Consider the following 23,575-nt stretch of genomic DNA (forward strand, 5'->3'; position numbering starts at 1 on the left):
AAAAATCATTAACATGATCTTAAAACAAATCCATTTACTACTGGAGTGAGGAACTGCATTTTGGTATTCCCTTAGTAATTGTCTTGCAGTTTCCATATGTCTTCAGACAAAAGCATGTCATCTCTGAAATGCTCTCATTCTCTAACAGAAAGGGAAAACAGAGAAGTAGGACACATCTGCACTCAGCTTTCCCAGTTCAGCTGCTCATCAGGTGTTTTTGGCCCTGTGGGCCTTTACTTTGCTGCCATTTGGGGATGTGTATTCATGATTACAGAGATAGTGTTTGGTCTGCTTGGAGGCAGACATGGTGCTGCCATGCTGAAATGAAAGGCTAGGTTCCTTTTTGCTGCCAAATTGTTTTATGATATTTTTATTACCCCAAAGTGTTTTTGTTTTGTTTTTCATCTCACTTCAATGAGGATTGAGTTAGAAACACTTATAGCTCCAATGTTTGCATTCTTCTCTCAGGTAGGATGTAAACAGCAGAATGATGCTGTTTTGGCCAGGAAATGGGGCCAAGCTTTTCTCAATCTGCTGATGGTCATAATGAAAAGGTTCTGTGAATGTGTAAGTAAATTTTCCTTTCCATTAACACAGCCCTACTCACTATCTGGAACTGTTCAGGCTCCTGAAGAAACAGAAGATTGTATGTTAGAAAAGCTGAAATTACCAAATTTATAACTCCATTCCAACACATTAATCATGTACTACTACAATAGGAACAAGGGATGGTGCGTGAGCAAACTAAAAGTATGCACTGGTTTTGATATACAGTGAAGATATCCTCAGCCAAGCGTCCCTAAAAAAGGAAGTGCATCTTCAGTTAGTTCAGAGCAAATGAAACTCACCTGGAAACTGCTTATTTTTTGTATGTTACAATATGCATTTAATGACATAGAAATATGGACCTCTGTGCTGTGTAAAATCAATGTTCCATTGCTTTGCATTTTCATCTTTTGGTAATTTCACACAATAAGGTGTGCTTCCAGTAACCATCTGCAATTCCACTGATAGGTCAGGCATACATGAGAGAACAAAGCCCAAAACACTTTCCAAGAACTATAATATTCAACAGCACAAAACTCCCATAAAATTATTCCAGCTTTAAGAGCAAAAGCATTACTTTTCATGAACCATGGGCACAATACAGTTCATATCTTGCAAGAAATAAAAACATTAGCAATGCCCTTTTGGCTTCCTTCTCATGTGACTTCGTATGTCAGTGAGTAATTCACTTTTGCAATACAGACCTATTACTAGAAAATACAAATGCATTAAAACTCAAATTAACAGATAAAGGTGAGAGATGCAGTATGCTACCAGGATGCTAATGATTTTGGCTCTGCTATCTGAGATAATTCCAAGTCAATTCCAAACCTGTTCCCCTTTTATCTTTTATGTGTTATATCTTTTTGGATGTTATTGCACTTAAAAAAACAAACAAACTAACATTTAGGTTATTATTGCTCCAAGAGATGCCTTGGAAGGTATTATTGATTAAAGATAATTTAACCAATCAATGTTATTATAAACAGTCTTTCACTCAGCTGGTTGACTCCTGCAGCTATTCATGATGAAATTCTGCTTTCATTTACAATGGCAACAAATAGATTCCATTGGTAAGAATGAAAATAATTCATCTCCCTAGACAAAGGACAATCAGATCATCAGATCATTATTTGGTTTAGGAACATGTAGACAGTTTAATATGTTGATTTAAGTAATGCAATCACCTGTGTGCTTTGCAACACTGAGTTACAGCACATAGAGTCATTTAGCCATTTTCAGTGCAGGTGGATGTACAAGGGTAGTTGTAAAGAAATAAGGCTGTTAAATAAAGATGGATAAATATAATTAAAATATAGAAAACATAAATAAAATAAAGAAAACAGTAAGCATGTCCAAATGTTGATAGGGCTTTTTTTTTTTTTTTTTTTTCTTAAAAAAATAGGTTTGTAGGCTTTTTTTTCACTTTATATCTGTCACTAAACAATGGTCTTTGTCATCATTAGCAGTTCATGCTAAGCCTATGCTTTTAATTTCGATTATGTTTTGAAAAGTCTCTAATTAATTTCTTTAATTAATTTCCTAGTGATCTAAATATAGTGACCGGTAGTCAGATTTACAGTTGGCTTTGGCTGGGATTCCACTATAAACTATTAAATAAATGTTAGAAACTGTTTACAGACACCATTAAGAAAAATGGTGTGTTTCAGAAACGTGACTGAGAAACCTGCAATATGTAGAGTTTAGAAACTTTTCTAGGGGGACCATATTATTAATTTTTTTGGGTGGTGGTATTGATTTTATGCTATATTTTCATGCAGCTAAACTTTTCGGACTTATTTTTACTATTTATTTGATTAATCAAAGCCATCATTATTGCATTAACCTGATACAAATCCACAGCACAGCACCTGGTAGCTCAGCTGCTTAAAAGATTTTTGTATCTGCTGTGCAATGAAACAGTAATAAAAAGAATTGTGCTAGCTTCAGCCCTTTTTAGAGCACCACTAAAGCTATGTGACACATATTGACGAGGTCAAGAATAAGTACTTTTAAATGACAGAGATGTGATTGAACTTCTGTAGCATTTTCCTGAATCTTGTGATACTGGTTAGCTGCCAGCAGCACCAAAGGGGTCTCGCACAGAGGCAACTGCCACCTATCGACAAAAGATGCGTACAATGCCAATGCTTGAAAACTGCAAAAAATGGCACCAGGCTGCCACCTGCTGCTGTGCAGAATTACTTCAACAAACACATTTGTGAGGCCACACCATCAATCCTCGACGAGCTGGCTCCAACAAAAGCGTGCCCATTGTGCAGCAGCGTGCTTTCCTCTAGGCATCCAAAAAGCGTTGCTCAGGATGATAGAAAGGGAAGTTCTGTCTGCTTGAAAACAGGCCACTTATAGGAACCTAAAAAGCTGTCTGGAGGGGGATCTAGCATTCTGAAGTCTCAGCATTGTTGGCTGAGGTGTTTGATGGTTAATGATCCTGCTTCCAGAAAGGGACCGTGAGCTGAAAACTCAAATTCTGGTAAAAGAATCTGCCTATCCCTTGCAGTCGGGCAGCATAATACTGGCCAGATCTCAAAACTCTGAACAACGAAAACATGAAGAAATTAAAACACGGTGTCCCGTGATTTTGGCAGCACAGGGTGATTTTTGGGTGCTGGCCTTCCCCCCGTGAGGGCCTTCATCTGATGTGAGAGGTGGAAGTTTTAGCGTCGGGCACAGAGGAAATCTCGTTGCAAAGCCCAACAGCTTTCCACAGGTTACTGTGACTAAACCGTCCCTCCCCGTCACAGTGGATGGCCCACACTGCTAAGCATAAAACAGTAAATAACACAGCGTGGGTAGAACTTGTATGAGGGATGACGTTTTGCTTTTCGTTTGTTTGTTTGTTTGTTTTGTTTTTTGGGCTTTGGAGTTTTTAACCCTTCTTTGTCCCATCCCCACGCGCCCCGCCACGGGGCGCAGTGCAACCGTTGGTCACGCGCGGCGCGGCTCAACCGCCACCGTGTGGGCGGTGCCCGCGCATGCGCCGCGCGCCACCCGGTCGCCGTGTGGGGCCGCGTCCGGATGCTGGAGGTGGGGGCCCGGCCCCGGGGTTTGCTGAGGGGAGAGAAGGGGGGGAGGGAGTTATTAATTACCGTAATTAGGATCGCATCGGTTCTTTCTTATAGATGGTGCTCGTAGTCGGTGTGTTGTTCCTGTTCTATGGCTGTACTGTCAGCTCGCCGCGAATGGTAGAGGCTGAATGTTTTCTAAGTAGCGCGTATTAAAGTCAAACAAATATTTTAAGGGTAATTGAGCGTCTGTACCGCCTGAACTCAGCTTGTAAGGGCTGCTGAGCCCTTAAATGCACAATGCGTGAATATCACAGTCGTTTTCATGGGGACAGCGTGTAACTGGAATATCCTGCAAGTAATATAAATATTTTTTCCTCTGGCTTGGAGATGGTATTTGTCTGATCTCAGCATTAATTCAGGCCTTTGCTGCTTTATATTTTTCCAGTTGGTCTTGGCTGTGATCCTACAAAGCACTCAGAATGGACTTAGTTTGAAAAACAAATAGGTCTAGTGCATATGCAAGTTTGCTGCTTGAAAAAATGTGACCTTATATCTGCAAATGCTGTGCTCCTATTGTGTGTGCTTCAGTTTAGCAAGGAAAAGAATAATTTAACTAGGAAACGTTTTTGATATGTAATTCACCTGTTGCTGTCCCTCAAAACAAATAATTTTTCTCCAAATTTTGCTATTGTCACTGGGCTTAAAAGTTGAGGTTGTTTGTAACTCTTCTGAGAGTTACAAAGTTGTAACTCTTCTGAGTTACAAAGCGTAGTTTTATCGTATTTGTAAGCCTGTAAAGGAGAGGAGAGAATTGATATTTAAAGGTTTGAGCTGCATTGAAATATGAATGTTTGTTATGAAACACATAGTTCTCGCTACAATAATTTACCATTGTTTCCAGTGCAAGGATGAGACAGTTATGTCCATTTAGTACCAGAATGACAAGCTCAAGAGTGGGGGTGTTACGGTGCCTGATAACAACATGAACATTTAATTCAAATCTGCAACTTAAGAACAAAACTACAGATCTAGCCTTATCCTTTCCTATCACTTCTGTGTTACTGAAGCCAACATTGGCTTGCTCTTGCCTCTGGTTACCTTGTCTGGTGAGTATGAAACCTGATGAATTTTACTTATTTGTATAACGGTTGCATGTGGTTAGAATTTCTGTAGCCAACATTATGTCAGGCTCTTAAATGTAGTTTTATATTAGTTTTGAAATATATGAAATCACCTAAGAAGAGACTCTCCAGCATGTTTTGAAACTGTAATGTAATTTACTGCAGGAATAATAGTGTAAAAAAATGACTGTATTTCATTTCATAATTGAATATATTTAGATCTTGTTTAGGTCCAGTTTTTATTTTTATTTATTTTTATGATCGTTTATGTTAGCATATGATGTAGAAAAATCTTGGAAGACTTTCATATTCTGTAGAGTTTATTAATATTATAGAGACATAGGCAGTCAGTTTTTATCAGTGTGCAGCAGTATTTGACTTTAACATAATATGAATTTATACTTGTAACTCAAAAGGGGAATTACTGTTTCTCCAAAAGAAATCAATCATGGCTGACGACTCTCAGAGAAACTTTCGCTCCGTGTATTATGAAAAAGTGGGATTTCGTGGAGTTGAAGAGAAGAAGTCACTGGAAATTTTGTTAAAAGATGACCGATTGGGCAAGTCAATTTCATTCTTTTCTCTATTCATTTGGTAATTTAGCATCAGGAAGGGGAGGGTATAATAGATGGTTTGTAACAGCTGCGCTTAATACTCACTAAAGTTTTTCATCCTTTACCTTTAATCTCAGTTTGTACTAGCAGTCCTTTGAGTTTCAAGGAGTTGAGGATATGAATTGTAAAAACTATTAAGGATCTGTGCTTGCATGTTTTTTTCTCTCATTCTCTATGCTTAAGTGAAAAAAATTAGTGAAAACAATTTTATCTGAAAATACATATCGTGCTGTATACATAAATACGTATCATGCTGTTAGTTCTGTCTAACCTCAAAATGATGATTTTATTATTGCTGTTAGTCTTTGAGGAATGCCTGTAACGGAATAAAAAGATAAAAGTTGTCCCTTTAACAGAGTGCTTAATTGCTGTGACTTAGCAACATCGCAACAAAATGCCTATAAAAATGGTAGTTTCTTCCTAGTGAAAGCTGGGGCAGCTATAGTTTTGTTGTAAATCAAGCCAAGGTCTATTGTTTTCCAGAATAAATACTGTTACAGTTTATATAGCGCATTCTATTCCTGACTGAAGTGGTGAAAGCATTTGTAAGTAACAAATCATGAAAGTGGAGATTTCTATCTGCTTGTCATACTTCAGTAATTCATAGACTGGGGACTATTGATATATTAAAATTTAACATTTTTCTTCAATTTTTTTTTATTTCTCTACAGATATTGAGAAGCTTTGCACGTTTAGTCAAAGGTTCCCTCTCCCATCCATGTATCGTATACTGGTGTGGAAGGTTCTTTTAGGTATGAAACACAGCATCTGTGATTCTCCGAGGAAATGAGCACATAGAATGTGCTCTCCCTTTCTCTCTCAGCACTTATGACATGGATTATTCTGTACTCTCATTTACTGACATATTTAGTCTATTTTTACATCTACTGTGGATGCACAATAGCAGTTATAAAGCTTAACATCACATGCATATTTCCTGAGAACTTTTGCAGAAGTGTGCAGAGAAGAGTGTATTTTAGTCTTAATGTTATCCAAGTAAGTCTATTGGAATGGATTTAAAAGGTGGCTTTTAAGGCACTGATACTTGATAAGGTTTTCAGTTCTGTTCCTAAAATAAAACACAACTGAGTTGAAGTAAAGTGGTGATTAAACTTGAAAAGCTAGGCAAGCTATGGAAATGGATGTTTATTTTTAAGAGAAGCTTTGTGTTCTTGGTTTGAAGATTTCTTCTGGTTTTGGTTCTGTATTTGAATGGTATTTGCCAGTGAAGAAGTTACGAGGCCAGAGAGAAAGTATGGCATCCCCAGAAACAATAATAAAAAATAAATAATAAAAGAAAAATTCAATTTTCTTTGGAGGGTATCTGTCAGATGACCACTTGAAAAGTATTAATGACTTTGCAGTAGGTGGTCAAGTGTGTCAGATTTATTGGATATGAAGTGATGCTGCTTGGGGACAGGAGGGGTTGTGGAGGCCCCAGGTGTTCTGACCTGTACCAGGTATCTGGAGAGGTTCCCATAGAGTTACCAAGTGTAAAGAAACACTGCTGTACTGGTTGTGGAGTTAGGTTGTGTGACTGAATCTCTGAAAGAGAAATGTGACCTATTGCACTCTTGGTGGCTGAGCATGCCACTGCTGAAAAGCTTGAGGGTGACTCCTATGCTAAGTGTTGTATCACTACAGCTGTGGTCACATCTGGGATGCTGCTTCGTCAGGGAGACACCTGCAGTGTTTGTCTGCAGGTTGGCTGCAAGCTGCTGTCTTCTGCCCTCTGCAGCCATCGTGCTTTTCCATTGGCTGTTGGCTCTCTTGAGTATGCGATACAGTTCCCCTAACCATCTCCTGTCTGAGGATTTTGACATGTGATTCATAGATTGATGGCTCTTGCTTCAGGTTGAGTAGTTGGGGAAAAAAAAAAAAAAAAACACTAATTTTTTATCCATTTCAGGATGCTTGTTTATTTTAGGTTCTGCCATAATCTTGAAAGTTCAAATGTATTCTCTTTCTCTTGTTTCGGTCTCCATGTGCACTACACATGGAGTTTGAAATAATGTATTAGGAAGTTTTATTTATTAAATGAACAGTGTGTGGAAAGTGTAAGATGTAAAGTGTTGAAGTTCTTATACACTTGATGAAATTCTGTATTGATTACAGAACTAGCAGTAATCCTACCTGATAAAAATCTCTGCAGTTAGAGCACTAATTTTAGGATGAAAAGGAATCTTGTAACCCTGGGCCTAAGTGAAGCAGTCAGCATCCTTTAAAGAATTTGTAACAGGAAATATAGCATAGGTGTTTTGAACAGGTAACTTAGTACAAGATCCTTCAGCCAAAATCGTAATAGCAAAATACAGTCTCTCGGCAAATTTGCAACTCACTGCAGAGCCACTGGTATATCTTTGACTGTTTTAGATAGGATGATTTATGAATCCATGTGATTATATAAACTGCAATGATTTTTAGGCTAGTTCCACCTGAGTTAATTGTATGGAAAATTACCTCAATATCTGTGTACACAAGAGGAAGGTTTTCAAAGCCTTTTTAATTAATTTATATATATATATATATTATTATTCTGTATTTTAAAAGCTTTTAAAATAATTTATTTCAAGTACACAACCTGTAATTTTGTGTACTCCCTGGGTGACCAAGGGATTTTCTTATGCTGCATTATAGTGTTAACACTGATTTGAAGAGCTGGCTTTCTAAATGGCAATACAGAAGCTCTTTCCCTAAATTACTGGAACAACAGTTCCATTTCTGGTGGGAGGTATTAAATCTCTAAATAATGTTAATACTTTAACAGAAGGGATTCTGTCCTCTCAGCAGAATCATTTCAGACACCTGCCAAGCCTTGGTGCTGTCCCAGGTTACATGGTATGTCAGCAATGTCTCTTAACTTCCTGTTCAAGTATGACTCGTGATGGTGTTGAGGCTAAAATGTTTTTTTGACATCCCTGTGTTAAGATTCTTTTCTGTCAGCTCAAGGCAGTCTTCTCTATTTAAGCAAAGCAGTTGGCAGTGTGTACATACATAGTTGTTGACTCTGTTTTTGCATCACATGAAAAACGTTCTGATCTGTCCCGGCTTCTGCAGTGCAGGTGGATTTGCAGTTGGGAAATAAGTTGTTACTGTCTGTTGTGCTTGATACTAAAACTCAGCCATTTAATGGTTTAACACTTGACAACAATATTTTTATTTTAAATGAGAGATGAAAGGAGCAGGTAGCCTGTTTAAGGACTGAGTTTTGAAGAATATTTTGTTCTCGTGGGTTTTTACACTAGAAGGAGTTCTGCTCCACTGGTGGTATGCAAGAGGCATTTTTTTGCTTTGGTGTTTCTATTGAAGCCAGTGACAGTTCGGTTTTGAACCGAATCAACCGATCAACGCACAGTAAGGTTGAGCCTTGAGTTAGGGGAAGGATAGAGTGAAATGTTGAGCATCGCTTCTGGATATCATAAACAACTCTTTTTTTTTTTTCTGCCTCTCTACTCGGATACATTTAATTTTTTTTTTCCTCCTAGGGAACTAGAAAAATGTACTGTACTGAGAAAGTTAAACTTGCATTGAAATTTGGGTGTTAACTCAATCTTTAATACTCAACTGTGGGATTGATTTTGCTTCTGAATGTTCTTTTAGAGAGGATTAATGTCTATGGTACAGCGCACTAAGAAGTTTCCAGCGGAGTTCTACCAGTAAACTTAATAATGAGATTGGGATGTACAGTATGTTTGCATTAGTTAATTGCATTTATATATTTTCTGGTCATCTCAGATGAAGCGTATAATTTCAGAACAAAAACAGCTAGCATGTATAAAAATCATTCTGTATTTGTTTTGTTTTCAAAATAAAATGAAGCTACACACAAATATGCAATTAATACTGTATTAAAGCTTACAGATAGGTATAAAAAAGTAACAAGTCAGATTCACAATTGAAAAATAGGACTAGCTTGGTGAAGAAGGAGAGTACACCAATAAAGTTATTTTTCATTTGTCCCAGTAGTGACATTTCTTACCAGCACATTAATGCAATATAAAAAGGAATTAGCATTCATCTGTTGAAAATTTCGTAGAAGAGCTTCATAAACAATTCTCAACAGTTGATGAGAAACAATAGTACAAGTTTAGATTTTGTCTATGCTTGATTAAATACATAGTTTATTTTTGTTAATCTAATGCTAAAGTGCTTTCTTAGCTTTTCTTCTTGGAGGATTTTCTCCCTGTATTCTTTGAACAAGATCATAGAAAAATTGCACTGCCAGGTCTTACATTTTTGTTGGCAGATCCCTTGGAAAGGGAGTTTAGAGTGCTCCGTTTTTTCTCTTTACAGTTGCTTTTTTTTTTTTTCTTTTGCTTTTTAGGAATTATTCCTCCTCACCATAAATCTCATGCCTTGGTGATGAACTTCCGGAAGGAGCAATACTGGGATGTACACCATGCCCTTCGTGTAATTCGTTTTATCAATGATTCTACCCCACAGGTAGATGTTTTCCTCCGCATACATCAACTGGAATCAGGAAAATTGCCTCGAAACTTGGCGTTTCCTTTGGTGAGCTGTTGTTTTGATAGTCTTTTAAGCATACTGGCTAACTTTATGCTATATTTTTATACTTATATATTATTATTTTTTAGCATGTAGCTACCCTACACTATAAGCCCGTGAGAAACTGAGCTGCATGTAGCAAAAGTACATGTAGATAAATTCATGCAAGGGGAAAGGAAAACAGAGAAATGCTGTTATAAAATAAGGTATTTTAGTAGAAGTGCTTTTCTTTTTTTGTTCCCTTAAATACTTATTTTAAGACATACAACTTTAAGTGTCTTTTATATATTTCCATTACTAGGCTTTTAGCCTTTTTTTATTCTAGTTTTCACTTTAGTTTCTTCATAGCAATGAAGTCAAAATGACTTGGTACTGGATTTTCTAGATTGTTCGCTTTCCTACAATGAGGATAATTCACAGCCAGTACAAGCAGTGATATGTAGCAAATTACATCATGTTTCTAAATAACTTGTTTTAATATTTGTAATTGAAATGAATTGTAATCTGCACCAAAGCTTATGATACTACAGTTTACTGCTACTGATGGTTACGTGAGGACAGACCATGGATTTGCATCTGTCTTGTTACCCCAAGTCCTAGTATAGTCAGTACTGCCTGCTGAATGAAAACTTTAAGAAACACAGGGTAAATATAGTGCCTCTCCTGATGCATCTTCCCAGTTGAGAGGCTTCCAGAGCTAGTTGTTGCTGGCTGGTTTAGACTTAACTCACCTCTATTACTATACCAGTAATTGTGTTTTAGGCATGCTGGTACCTTTTGGTAGGAAAGTGTAACCTCTGGAGAAGGGAAGATCGTATGCCCACCACATGCTCTAGTCTTGTATTGTGGGGAATAATCACCTGGAAAAGGTATTTATTTCTAGCTATTGTGTAGCTAACACCCATGGCAAAGGTGTTTGAGGGGCCTGTTTCGCAAGGAAAATATCTGCTGCTATGTAGTAAAAAACTTAATGTGGGGCATAGAAGTAGGAATGTTGCTATGCCATTAGGAGGTAATCTCTTTTAAGAATATTTGAGAACTTCGGATCAGATTTTTTCCAAATTCCTGTTGTCTGCTTGGTTTTAAAAGCAAGACAAGTCTTATTTGTTCTGCTTTAATAGGTATCTGATCACCATAATGCAGCTGTTGCCCAGTGCCTTATTTATGAATGAATATTTATTTATGTTTATTATGAACAGGTAGTATTTATCTTTATATGCTTTGGTTCCACTTTGGTTTTGCAAAGTGTAGGCAAAAGGAATGTAAGAATAACTTAAATCAGGCAGTCTACTTCTTTGTAGTTATTTTTTGTGTTTTTTTTTTTTTTGGCTTTGTTTTCCAGGAGCCAGAAGATGAAGTGTTCCTTGCTATTGCTAAAGCAATGGAGGAAATGGTGGAGGATCCTATAGAATGCTATTGGCTTGTCACTAGCTTTGTTAATCAGCTGAACAGCAAGCACAAAGATGCATTGCAACAACTGGTAAGGGAAAGATTTTTTTTTTTTTGTGAAGAGAGCAGTAAGTAAGGGAGAGTAAGGGAGAAGGAAGTCATAGAAAGCATGCATGCTGGGTGTTTTGGAAGTTGCAATGTATGGAGGTAACCACAATGTCAGAGGCGGCATCCATGGATTATGTTCTGGCAGGAGCAATGCTTTTTGCATTGTGATGGTATTCTGCTGTAGGAAACTTTGTCCAAAATAGCAAACAAAACCAATTTTTTAATGTTGCATTGTAGGTTTTGACTTTTTTTTTTTTTTTTTTTAAAGTTAGCTGAAGCTTACATTGTATTTAGGTGAATTATGTTTCATACAGTTAAGAATTCTCTTTATTCAAAACAATTAAAGATATAATAAACTTAAGGACATCTTGACTTAGGTCTTCTGCTTTTTTGGCTGCATCCCTGGCATTCATATGCTGTTCACTGGATGACAGTGAGGCAATGCACAATTGTTTTGCTGTATAAATGAAGCAGGGTATTTTGTGTCTTCAGAAAGACAGCATGTTACAAACTAAGTTACAATTAGAAGTGTAACAGGACTTTGTCACTGATCATTCAAATGCTCTCAGAGAATGTTAATTTTGAATTTCTGTATTACTGCTTTATAAAAGTGATTATAAAGCAAATGCGTACTTATAAAAAAAAAGTTCATTTGTTATACAAAAGCTTTTGTAATTCTTCAAATAGTCGTAAAATATAAACATTTTAGTTAATATCCACTAATATAAAAATATGAGCATCTGCTCTGGCAATCAATGAAAACCTGTTGCAGAAGATGATGCATGTCCTTTGTTATTCTTGGAACACAAAAGTACATTTTAAGTCTTTTCTGCTTCTACCAGAGGTGATACCAACTATACCAATTTCTGTATCTTCTTTAAAAGGACAGAGGAGCCTTTTTAAAGAAGGTATGTGCCTCAGTTACATAGGGATGTCTCCCTAAGTTTTTATTTTAATGTACACGTTGCAATGTTATAATGTGGATGAAGGAAGTGCTTTTTTTTAAATTTGAAAGCTGAAGTTATTAGCTGCTTATCTAATTATAAGAAAAAGTATAAAGACAATGGAATTTATGAAAATGTGTACTGTTACATTAGACTTTAAGCAAAATGAACATTATTCACATTTTTAAGCCTATTTATATGATCTTTGTTGCCTTTTCTAAATGCTTCATTTTCTTAAACAAGAAATCAATATCCAGCTTTTATTATATTGCACAGGGATTTGCTCTGATAATTGTTTTTCTTGTTTTCACTGCACTGTGTGTAGGTTTTTATGATGCGTGCTAAGATTATTACCTTTGAGGTGAATGAAACTCAATTTTACTTGTGAAGATAGCAGTGATTATTGCAGGTTTAATCTCTGCATTTCATTAAGCTCTTGAACACCTCATTGCATTAGTGAATAGTGTGTATTTTGGAAATACTGCTAGTGATCAGCAATTTAAAGAACCTGGGGCTATTTATTTACTGAAGTACTAAATTGCAAAAATCAGTGATACTTTTATTTTGGAACACCAAGATTTAGTTAAAATAATGTAAGTTCAGTATTTTAACGCGTGTTTTTATGCTTGCAGGTCTTCAAAGACACATCTTGCTTTACAGAGTGCTGTAATAATGGAGGAGAGGATACTTTGATGTTACTTATCCTAAAATTTTCCGATTCCTTTTTCAGCCAAAAATTCTGGAGCAGTATTTGAACATTGAAGATAACAGACTCCTGATGCACCTAAAAGCATGTGCTGCAATGAGCAAACTTCCCTATGATCTTTGGTTCAAAAAGTGTTTTGCAGGCTGTTTACCTGAGTCCAGTTTACAGAGGCAAGCTCTTTTTTTTTTTTTTCCCCTTTCTGTTTGTAATTGCATAGTAATTTTAGCTCCTTGTTACCATAAGCAGGCAATGAGCTTTCTGTATCTTTATCTGTAATGAAGGTTATGAAGTTAGCTTTATTGCTGACTTGGCAATGACAAAATTTGATTTGATCCCACTTGTTACTGATGTGAGGTAATCTGAGCGTGATCACTTCTGGTATTGACATGTAAAAGGATGGAGTTAAATATAGTGGCTTATTCTGTTTCACACTTTTTGCCTCCTAGGATTTAAAACTCCAAATCCCCTCTTAGCGATAGGCAGCTGAAAGTAGTTAGTTTTCAGTTTTTTAAACCAAAATGACTCCTTAGGGAGTGATTATAATACTGTATTACCACCAGATGAAAAAGATTTTGGGAGTGTTGGTTTTAATTAAAAAATAAATACTATGGCAGGTTAATCATTACAGAGTTCTTAAAATAGTGCATTATATCAGGATTCCATGGTTGGAAATAGGCTGTCCAGCTTTTAAAAGGGGGAAGTTCTTGTGCATGGTAATTTTCCAAAGGGCCTTTGAACTGAAGCTTCTATGATTTCTCTAATTCTGCCATCTGAAAACTCTTGGAAAGTGGAAAATTCAAGTTAAATGGAAAGAGGCATAAAGTTTCTGCATTAACATAGATACTGCTAATAGCTGAGCTAGAAGTGGTACAGAGAAAACAATGGTCTCATTTTCTGCCGCCTTTTAAAACTTTGAGAAGAAACAAAGTGCAGGGGAAATCCTTACTCCAGAACCTCCAGGACTTCAGTGGCTGCTATAAAAACGCTGTCCTGGTTTCAGCTAAGATAATTTTCCTCCTAGTAGCTGTTAGGGCGGTATGTTTTAGGATAAGAATAATGTTGATAACACACAGATGTTTTAATTGTTGCAGAACAGTGCTTACACTAAGGGAAGGACTTTTCATCTTCTCACTCTGTCCTGCCAGTGGGCAGGCTGTGGGTGCAGCAGGAGCTGGGAGGGGACAGACCCAGGACAGCTGACCTGAACTGGCCAAAGTGGTATTCCGTACTGTATGGGGTCATGCTAAACAATATATAGGGGTGGCTAGCCAGGGTGGAGGGGCCAGTTGCTCGGGGTTAGGCTGGGTCAGCAGGTGGTGAGCAATTGCATTGTACATCACTTGTTTTGTACACAATATTAGTAGTAGTACTATTATCATTATCATCATTTTTTCCCTGTCTTTAATAAACTGTCTCTATCTCATGACACAGGCCTCATTTTCCTGTTTCTATCCCCCATCCCAGAGAGGGAGGGGGGAGGGTGAGTGAGTGGCTTTGTGGTGCTTAGCTACTGGCCGGGTTAAACCACAACAAACACTAAAATTGAGAGTTTTGTTGAATGCTATATAGAAAAGATACTTTGCTTTATCGTGGTAGAGTTGTTTGCAGTCTGAATAATGAGTGCAGTCTTTCTTGCTTATCTGGGTTTTTACTTTTCATGAAGGCAAGTGTAGAACAGCTGTTTTTTAAAATATTTCCCCCCACCACCCCTTAAGAAAATATGAGGGTTTTAGGGAACAAGCTATAAGATTAATATTAATGCTTTTCAGTCTTGTGGTGCAGTGGTCTTTTGAGGTTGTGTACGTTCTACTGTTGGCAAGAAAGGTGTCTGACAGAAAGCAATTCTTGTTCCAAGAACTGAAAGAGTTGGTGGCAGACTTTTTGGTGTTATCCTTTGTGCTGCGTGGCCGTCATTACATATGTAGTTCTTTTTACCAACACCTGTAAGGCTCTGAAGTAGTCCATGAGGTTGTGTGTGATGTGAAGGTTAAAAGCTTTTACTGCTGTTGGGGCCACAGAAATTATGTAAGCATGTATAAAATGTTTGTTACATCTTTATAGACAATTGAATATGTGTGATTTGTCTGTATCTCTGTTCCACATTTGTATTTATAGGCTCATTTTTAGCAGGTAACAATTGACCTGGTTTCATCCAGTTTTCTCTGTATGAAACTTAATACAGTTTGTCAGTAGATGTGACTGTTCTGCCTGGGACTTGCCAGTCTCCTCAGAAATTCATTTCTGTAGGCTGCTGGGATACAAGATGACCTCCGCAAGCATTAGGAACCACTTTCCATGTCTTCTAGTAGATGTTTTAATATACAGCTTAAAGGATTTAACATTGAGGCTGTCTTCTGGCTAAGAAATTTGCAATAGAACAGCTTTGCTGTTGAGGATTCCATTCTTTTGACATTTCTATTGAAAACTGCATATTTTGTGGAGCTGTCTCATCTAGACAGTGTAAAAGAAAAAAATAATCTAGAGGAAGGACTTTGATTTCTGACAATATAAAATAGGAAAATTTTCTGTTTCAACTTCTGTAATTTTGAATCAGTTCATTTACATAAAATGTTTTATCTAGTTAGCGTACTGTTTAGCATTCTCATATTCTATTTTAATTTACTGATGTAAAATAATTTGACCTGAAAATATTTGAATAACTTTTTTTCTTTGTGGTAAATATCCAAATATTGTCTTCTTTATATCACTCTGCAGTAAAAAACTTAGGAGGGTTGGAACTTCTGATGGTGCAGCAATCCTATTTACCAACAATTCTTGTGTGAACATGATAGAAGTGCGCTTTTCCTTGGCAGTTCAGGTTTCTGAATTACTCAGTTGTAATGAAAATAGCCTCATTTGCTAAGGAAATAAAATACTTTGTGGGCAGCATGTGACAGATGAGCTTAGTTAATGCTTGGAGATTCAGTTTGGATTAGAATCTAGAAGCCCGAATGCTTATCTGAAATGTATCTAAATGGCAGCATTGGAACTGCTGAGAACTGAAAACAGGTCTCCAATTCTCCTGTGAGTTTCACTTAGTTTTTCCTCAAGTGAGAGATGACATGAGTGCAGTATTTTTATGATTTAATTTATCTTATGATTTAGTACTACATTTCTTAGAGAGGTTGCTTGCTTTGTCTAAATCGTAGCCTTCTCTGCCAGGCAGCTAAATTTAAATTTCATCATTTTTTCAAAGGTGTACAAGATTTGGATGTGCTATGCAGAAATTTTATCCAATAATGGTGAGATGAATTGTACATAATACCAGCTGTATTCCTGACAAGTGTTGTCATTTCAGTATACATATTGTTTCATAGTACACTTCTACTTTTGTCATAAGTAAATGTTGTGCATCAATTTCATTTACGTTGGTTTGGCAAACCAATGTAGAAAGCTTTCATATAGAAACTTTTCTTTCAAACTTATGCATTGTCTTTCCTCTGCTTGTGCTAAATGCTCTTAAAATGTAATAAGCTTCTTTCCAAACGTCTTTAAGGTGCCACATTGTTAAAAAGTAGAGCAGACTGGGCACGCTGAAGGCTCTGTATCCTCAGGGCTCTGTTGTTGCACTTGGAATTATACACAGGCAGCTTCCTAGAACACGAACCTACCTGCCTATAGCATGGACTCCAGAGGGACAGAAAGGATTACTTCTCTCTGAAGTGTGGAGAAAACTGAGCTGCACCTTTGCTTATACTCACCATTGCTCTATTTGCTCACATTCTGCATCAGGGTATCTGGTCATCTGTTCAGCAAGCCCCATGTGTGGAGAGTTTTCAAATGGCGCTGTGTGGAGCCTCAGCTGGAGAGCCTTGCTGTTAAAGCAAGGTGTCAATTTTGCAGCTTCAGGTCTACAGGCCAAATTACACCTCAGCTGTCAGTATGCTCTGATGTAACAGAAATAGTAGAGCTTTGCAGATATGGTTGTGTATAAGCCAGGCATTTTTTATTGCTTTGTGTTGCCTGTCATATATCATACCCATAGCTGACGTTGTCAGTCCTCAGTGAAGACTTAGCACAGTAATAGCTGGTGGGTTGGGATGGGTTTAGGTTAGTGGCCTCTGGTAATTTGTTTGTGGCAAAGTATTCTGTAGTTCTCCTGAAATCCTACTGCCTTTCAGACTGGCACTAATGCAGGTATTAATGTACAGCTTGTGCAGTTTTGCAACTGTGATCTCTGTGTCCTGCATAAATTACATCAGTTGTAAAAATATGAGTCATTTAGCAGAAACAACAGAAATATAAAAGATGCCTTAAATTTACTGTGGAAGGGATGTGGGCTGCTACAGTTTCTCTACTCTACAGAGAAACTTAAGTCACTTGTTTACCTATGTCTAAATAATTGAGCTGCTTCACAGCTGTCTCCATGGCTGGTGCAAGATCAAAGTATGATGTCAGGATGAGACTTGTTTGTACCTCATTGTGTACTTCCACATCTGTTTCCATTGGAAGGATACCTAGATGTGCAGAGGAGCGAGTAGTGGTTCTTATTAAACGTCTATGGACCAGATGACTGCAGGATGAGAACCAGGGAATAAGGTTGAATGAGCCTACCCTGCAGCCTGGGTGTAGCCTTTGCAGGGAGAGGGAAAGCTGTGAGGTTCACAACAACTTTCTCAGAAAAAGAGAGCACAGCAACACTAGGATGCTTTTTGCTCTAGTACCCCACTGTAGTGATTGAGGAACCTGAGAAACGCCCTTGAGAATGTTGTTTTTCCATGCACATACAAATCATGTCCTGGCTACAGAAAAAAAAAACAACTCAGTGGAAATCAAGTGTCTTCCTTTGTGTAGTTCTTGCCATTCTCTTTACTTTCATAGCTTCCATTGTCTTTATATTTTTCCTTGTGGTTTTTACTACTATTTCACTGTTCAAGAAACACACACGAGTGCTCTCGTGGCTAATCAGTTACAATTATATGTCACAGAGGATGGTATCATTACAGTTTTTTATGACTTTAGTGTGCACTTCCTTTTTCAGTGGTCCTGAGTAGGGCTAGAAGCACAGTTGCATGGCATACGTTACAGTTTTCCCATCTCTGAGAGGATCAAAAAAAACTGCTAAAAGTTATAATCCCTGACAGTACACTTGATGCTTATATATACAAGTTTTTGGTGTTACTTAAGTAGTGAAAGTATAGGTGTTACCATCAGTAAAGATACAATGCATAAAGGTTGCTATTTTAGGCTAAAATAATCAAAATAATTGTTTCCTTGAAACTGCCTTGTTGTTTTTTTTTTTTCTATTCTAAGTAAACATTTTTCTGACACAGTTTGTTGCAGTTTCTGGTTCTATGGTACAGACAAGGTACTGATTGCTGGTCTGTTTATCAGTATCACAGTCAGTCCATTATTGCTGTTACTGGTGGAATTATGCTGACAGTACCAAGAGCTGGAAATGTTAAGGGGGAAAAAACAGCAGATACAGGTAGTTAGTGCTAACATCTCATCCACTTAGCAGTGTACCCTCTTCCTGTTAGAAGCTGGTGACTTAGATATTGTGTTTTGTTGGCCAGTGTTAAAATACTTGTTCTGGAATCAGACTAAACAGTAGGAAAACATTTGAGTTTTTGAGCATGAAATATAACCTACTGTAATGTAATTCTGGGGACTGGAGTCAGGGGACTTGGAAGCAAAATATGGAAGAAGGTTGAGTAGTGTATGTTAGAATTAGTAGGTTTATACAGAAACTAACACGGGGTTTAATAAAAACCTGAAAAATTCTTTCCTGTCTTTGAGTCTGTATTGTCATTTGTAGTTACAGTTCTGATGCCCATGAAACACCTGGGAAGCTATGCTTGGGTTCTGAACAGAAAGTTTGGAGAAGGTATATTAGAAGTAAATGCGAATCACTTGTACAGTGTGGAAGAGGAATGTGTTCTCAGTTTTCTCATAGCCTTGCTTAAAGCTTCTAGACTTGACATCAACATCAGTGTAATATCTACAGTGACCACTTGTCCTGAGATGCTTGAACCACAAAGGAAGCAAAATTTTAATTGTTCCCATCCTTGTGGGTTTTGTAGTCATTTTTAATCCTATAAAGGAAGGGAAATAAAAATAAATTGCGAAGGTGAGAGAAATTAGTTATGCCTTTATCCCCCTATCTATCCATGTGGGTTTTTTGTTTGTTTCCTTCATTTTAAAGAATAGTTAAAGAATAGTTGTGGAGATTTTTTTGTATTCTTTTCCAAGCTTCTTTATTATAAGTTAAATTCAGTTAAATTCTGTTTTTTTTTTTTTTTTTTTGTTTTGTTTTGTTTTGAGGAATGGAGAGGTAAAAGTGGTGTCAAACCAGCTATATGGTTGGAAGGTTATCAAGATGACAAAGATTTGACTTGAGTCACAGTTTAAAAAATTAATGCTATGTAACAGCAGTAGTCATTCCACTTTAGGAGTTAAAAAAGCCTTTGCTTAAAGGCGTGATACCAACTCGTTAACACAGCTGTCAATGTTTATGCCTTCACTGTGTTCTCTTGGCAGTCCAGGCTGAAGTGCAAGTTCTTCTGAGACAAAAGGTGATGTAAAAATGTTTGTGTTCTGAAGAAACACACCTGTAGATCCAAGTTTGTAGGTGGGCTGCAGAAGATGCTTACCAGTTATAGTTACTGAATTCAGAGATTATGGAGGATAGTATGTGATCATGTCCCTCATGTCAAAGGAGAAATGTTTATTAGAAAGGAGAAACTCTTTTAACAAGTGTCTGGGTGGAGTAAGCGCAGTAATCCTCAGACTTTCTGACACAGCTCTTAAAAGTCAAGAACTAAAAATAATGCAAAACCATAGAAGCTGCCATCTGACAGATGGTTTCACACTGATTTTGGATAATCTTTCATCCCGTGTCTGTTGAGTTGGGCCAGAGATAGAGCTGCTGGCTGAAGGATGTGTTCAAATTTTACAGGCTGTTCTAGTAATGTGGATCTCTTTTAATATTCTCAGTTCTGTTGCTAAAGAACTTGCATCCTTTGGAGGCCTCTTCTTCAGGTTTCTTTAAAACTGTGAGGTCTGGGCACAGCTTCAAAGAAGTAGTAGGAGTGCTTTGTTAATTTTGAGAGAATCTGTGCACAGTGGAATGGATTGAAATACTTCATAGTTGTTCTTTGTCTATAATTTGAGTGTTATGGATATATCTTGCTGATGTATAAAATTTATATCTCATACAGGAAGGACCTGGAATATTTAGCTGTTTGAGATGTAGTAGTTGTGTAGTTCAGAATTTCATCCTTTCGAATTTTCATCTACTTAACTATTTGAAGAGCGCTTTTAGTAAGTGTGCTAGTAAGCTGTTTTTTTTCTTTTTCACTAGGAAAAATTCTCACCCTTACTATGCTATGTAGAATAATTGTCACAGTTAAGGCTATTAAAACAACTTGAGCCTTGCAAACAGTTGCATTTCTAACCAAGAACACACACTATCAATACATTTGTTTGCCATCACTCTATTCTGTACAGATTGAGGAGTTGTTAAAATGTCTTTTATTTACCCTGATGTGAATGTATTTGCTGCTATTCAGTAAAATTATCTGGAAAAAGGTGATTGTAAAGAAAACAAAAAAACAAAAAAAAAACACACTGTCCTAGTAGATAAGGACTAGATAAGTAGTAGATAAGTCAGGTAAGATAAGTAGATAAGTCAGGTAGATAAGTAGATAAGACAGGTAAGGACTACAGTAATGTGTAGTGATTGCTTTTTCATCTTTTTTTTTTTCTAGAGTTTGGGACAAAATTATTAGTGGGTCCTGCAAAATTCTTGTTTTTGTTGCTTTGGAGATATTATTAACCTTTAAAATGAAAATAATAGCACTGACTACAGCAGAAAAGATCACCCAATTTTTGGAAAATGTAAGTACTCTTCTGTGCTTCACAATTACCATCTATGGTTTATAAAAGTGTTTTGTATATCATAAACATACCATAAGGAGCTATTACATTATTTCCTGAGAGTAGTGCTGTAGTACCAAGGTGCAGGGAGGAATGAGACGAATAGTTGTTTCTATTTTTCCAAGGTAAAGCTTTCATAGAATGAAACGATTTTTTGCTTTGTGTAATGTATTACTTATGTTTGTGCAGATTTGACAATATTCTTATGATATTGAAGAGTGTTTCTGTGAAAGTAAGTGCAGATGAAGTTAGGTTCATTTTTCCAGAACCTCCATGTAGGGCTGGAGTCTGGCACCCTTTGTATTCCTTTACTGTGTCAACCTGTAGGCTCAAAGCACATTGTTTGTTGATGTAAGGATGATAGGATCTTGAACTTGACCCTGAACTTTCCTTCTGTGGATGGTAGTGAGCATGACAGCAGGGTTGTAGGATCCTAATGTAAGCTGGATTAAATGGATTAGATACGTTTGTGGTCATGGATGGCCAGTATGAGTAATGCCTAATGTCAGATGAGAGGTGTAAAGTGAGAGATGCCTGAGCGGACACCTTCTCTTGTTTTGTAAATAAAAGTTTTATATTTAAAATGTGGGAGTAACATGGTGCATGTAGGGCTGAGGGGTGGTAGGATGGAGAGATTAGATTATAGTTTAGCTTTGTGTAAAGAGATGAAACTTGAACTTGAGGTTTAAAATCTTTATTTGAAACAACAGTCCAAATAAAGTACATTGACAAGGCATCTTAACCCAATCTTTTGCAGATTCCTCAAGATAACACTGATGCTATTGTCAGCAAAGCAGTGGATCTGTGGCACACACACTGCGGGACTCCAGCACACTCAGTCTGAGAATTTTCTTTGTTTATGGAAGTTTGGGGAAACAGAAAGGACACTTGAAAAGTTTCCTTTTACTGTGATTCCCTTATCATGGTGTAAAGTTCTTAATTTCTTCTTCTGTGTAAAGATGCTATTAAAGCAGTTTATGGCATAATGATCAATGTGTAAATATTTTTCAACAAATATAGATGGAGCGAGGATACCTAGTGTGATGTGATCATGTCCAGAGTGTTTCTTGGCCAGCCAGCTACAGTACTCTGATTGCACAGTGTGTTCTAAGGCTTTTGGGGATGTAAATCTAACTCCTGAAACAAGGTAAATAAACTGGCTTGAAAAAAAAAAAGTATGCCAGCTTATACTTGATATTGCTAGTTACTACTTGGAGGTGCTTTTAACGTGAATATACTGAATGTCTGCTAGTTTGCTGAAACTTTTTGATGAACAAAAATCATTCCTTTGCTGGAATGGAAATGTGCGTGTACTCTGTGAATACTCTAAATGTGCAGGTAAGTGTTCTGGAAGAGGCATCACGAATTTGAAGCAGACATCGCAACAACCAGGTGAGTCATGCTGTTCTGAAGTATCTCAAAATACTTCCTTTATGTCAGCCAACTCTGTGTGGCTTATGGCTGCACCTTGTTTTTTGTCTTTCTTTAAGTAAGATGATCTAGAAAGGTGTATAAATTCCACTATGGTTTGGAAAAATTAAATGCAAACAATATTCTGAAAAGAGTGATGTCCTGAATCAAGATTAGAAGTGTCAGTTAGCGTTACTACTTTCAGACTTGTCAGCGAGTGTTCTGCCGATCACTATCTGAAGGCTTCAAACTATCTGAAGGCTCTTTTGTTTCATTTTTAATTTATAAATGCTTTCTCTGTCAATAGGTAGACCATAGAGCTGCTCTGGCAGGAGAGACAAAGATTGTGGTTGAAGTTGGAAGGGACCTCTGGAGGTAATCCAGACCAATACCCCTGATCAAGCAGGGCCATCTAAAACCAGTTGCTGAGGACTCATGTCCAGGCAGCTTTTCAGTATTGCCACCCAGACCCAACCCACAGGGAAGTCTGTTGCCTCCCTGGGGCTTGGGTGAGAGACATTGCTAGGAAAGTCACTCACTTAGTATGGCCCACTGACTACTACCCTGCTACTGGTTTTTCAGGCTCATAATGATGAAGTAGCAAGAAGTCAGAGAGTGATCAAAAGGGACTTGAGGGCTTTGGGGCAACTAGTTAAAGGTCCAGAGTCACAGGTTGTGTTTGCCTCTACCCTTCCGATAGGGGGGATCGATGCTGACAAGCAGACTCATCATAATACATGGCTTTGGGACCGGTGCAACCGGCAGAACTTCGGGTTTGTTGATCATGGGAAGGTCTACGTGACACCGGGCCTGCTGGCACCGAGTGTGGTGAGCCTCTCAGAGGGGGAGAAGGATTTTTGCTCAGGAGTTAGCGAGGCTGATAGATAGGGCTTTAAACTAGAATCAAAGTGGAAAATGGGTAAGACCAGGCCTGCTGGTGATAAGCTAAGGGATGGTGTGCAAGAATCAGAGGGTCTGTGTGCTAGTGAGGTCCTTCGCTCTGCTGCACAAGGTGCTGCATGCAGTGAGGCACATTTGAAGTGCTTCTACACAAATGCATGCAGTATGAGGAATAAAATGGATGAGCTAAAAGTCATGGCCCAGTCCCACATCTACAACATCACTGGCACAAGTGAAACCTGATGGGATGAGTCCTGTGGCTGGTGTGCTGCAATAGATGGTTACAAGCTCTTCAGGAGGGACAGGCAGGGTAGGCGGGGTGGTGATGTACATGAAGCATGGGCTGGACTGTGTGGAACTTCAAGTTGGGGATGGCAAAGTTGAGACCCTCTGGGTAAGGATTAAGGGATGAACAAATAAAGGG

At 37.6% G+C, this 23,575-nt stretch overlaps 1 protein-coding gene across 3 annotated transcripts; it reads left to right on the plus strand.

The window, feature by feature from the left end:
- The first annotated feature begins 3,552 nt into the window (after positions 1–3,552).
- TBC1D7 (TBC1 domain family member 7) lies at positions 3,553–21,830 on the plus strand. Of its 3 annotated transcripts, none has more exons than XM_032182468.1 (9): positions 3,553–3,594; positions 4,477–4,681; positions 5,113–5,256; positions 5,982–6,062; positions 9,635–9,822; positions 11,159–11,296; positions 12,988–13,133; positions 20,673–20,802; positions 21,599–21,830. In XM_032182468.1, exons 3-9 carry the CDS (start codon positions 5,145–5,147, stop codon positions 21,683–21,685), a joined length of 882 nt encoding a protein of 293 aa, XP_032038359.1. In that variant the 5' UTR covers positions 3,553–3,594; positions 4,477–4,681; positions 5,113–5,144; the 3' UTR covers positions 21,686–21,830. The 3 variants fall into 3 exon arrangements, with proteins under 3 accessions (XP_032038359.1, XP_032038358.1, XP_032038360.1); XM_032182467.1 differs by having other exon boundaries at positions 5,136–5,256; XM_032182469.1 differs by lacking the exon at positions 3,553–3,594 and adding an exon at positions 3,672–3,752 and having other exon boundaries at positions 5,136–5,256.
- Positions 21,831–23,575: the final 1,745 nt, after the last annotated feature.

Source organism: Aythya fuligula, chromosome 2 (genome assembly GCF_009819795.1).
Source record: "Aythya fuligula isolate bAytFul2 chromosome 2, bAytFul2.pri, whole genome shotgun sequence".
Taxonomy (NCBI): domain Eukaryota; kingdom Metazoa; phylum Chordata; class Aves; order Anseriformes; family Anatidae; genus Aythya; species Aythya fuligula.

Bases quoted from the DNA above. Each gene is read 5' to 3' on its own strand.
- TBC1D7 (XM_032182468.1), top strand. From the start codon at position 5,145: ATGGCTGACGACTCTCAGAGAAACTTTCGCTCCGTGTATTATGAAAAA. The intron at 11,297-12,987 runs GTAAGGGAAAGA...TTCCTTTTTCAG, and splicing joins AAGATGCATTGCAACAACTG to CCAAAAATTCTGGAGCAGTA. The intron at 13,134-20,672 runs GCAAGCTCTTTT...TTTTTTTTCTAG, and splicing joins CCTGAGTCCAGTTTACAGAG to AGTTTGGGACAAAATTATTA.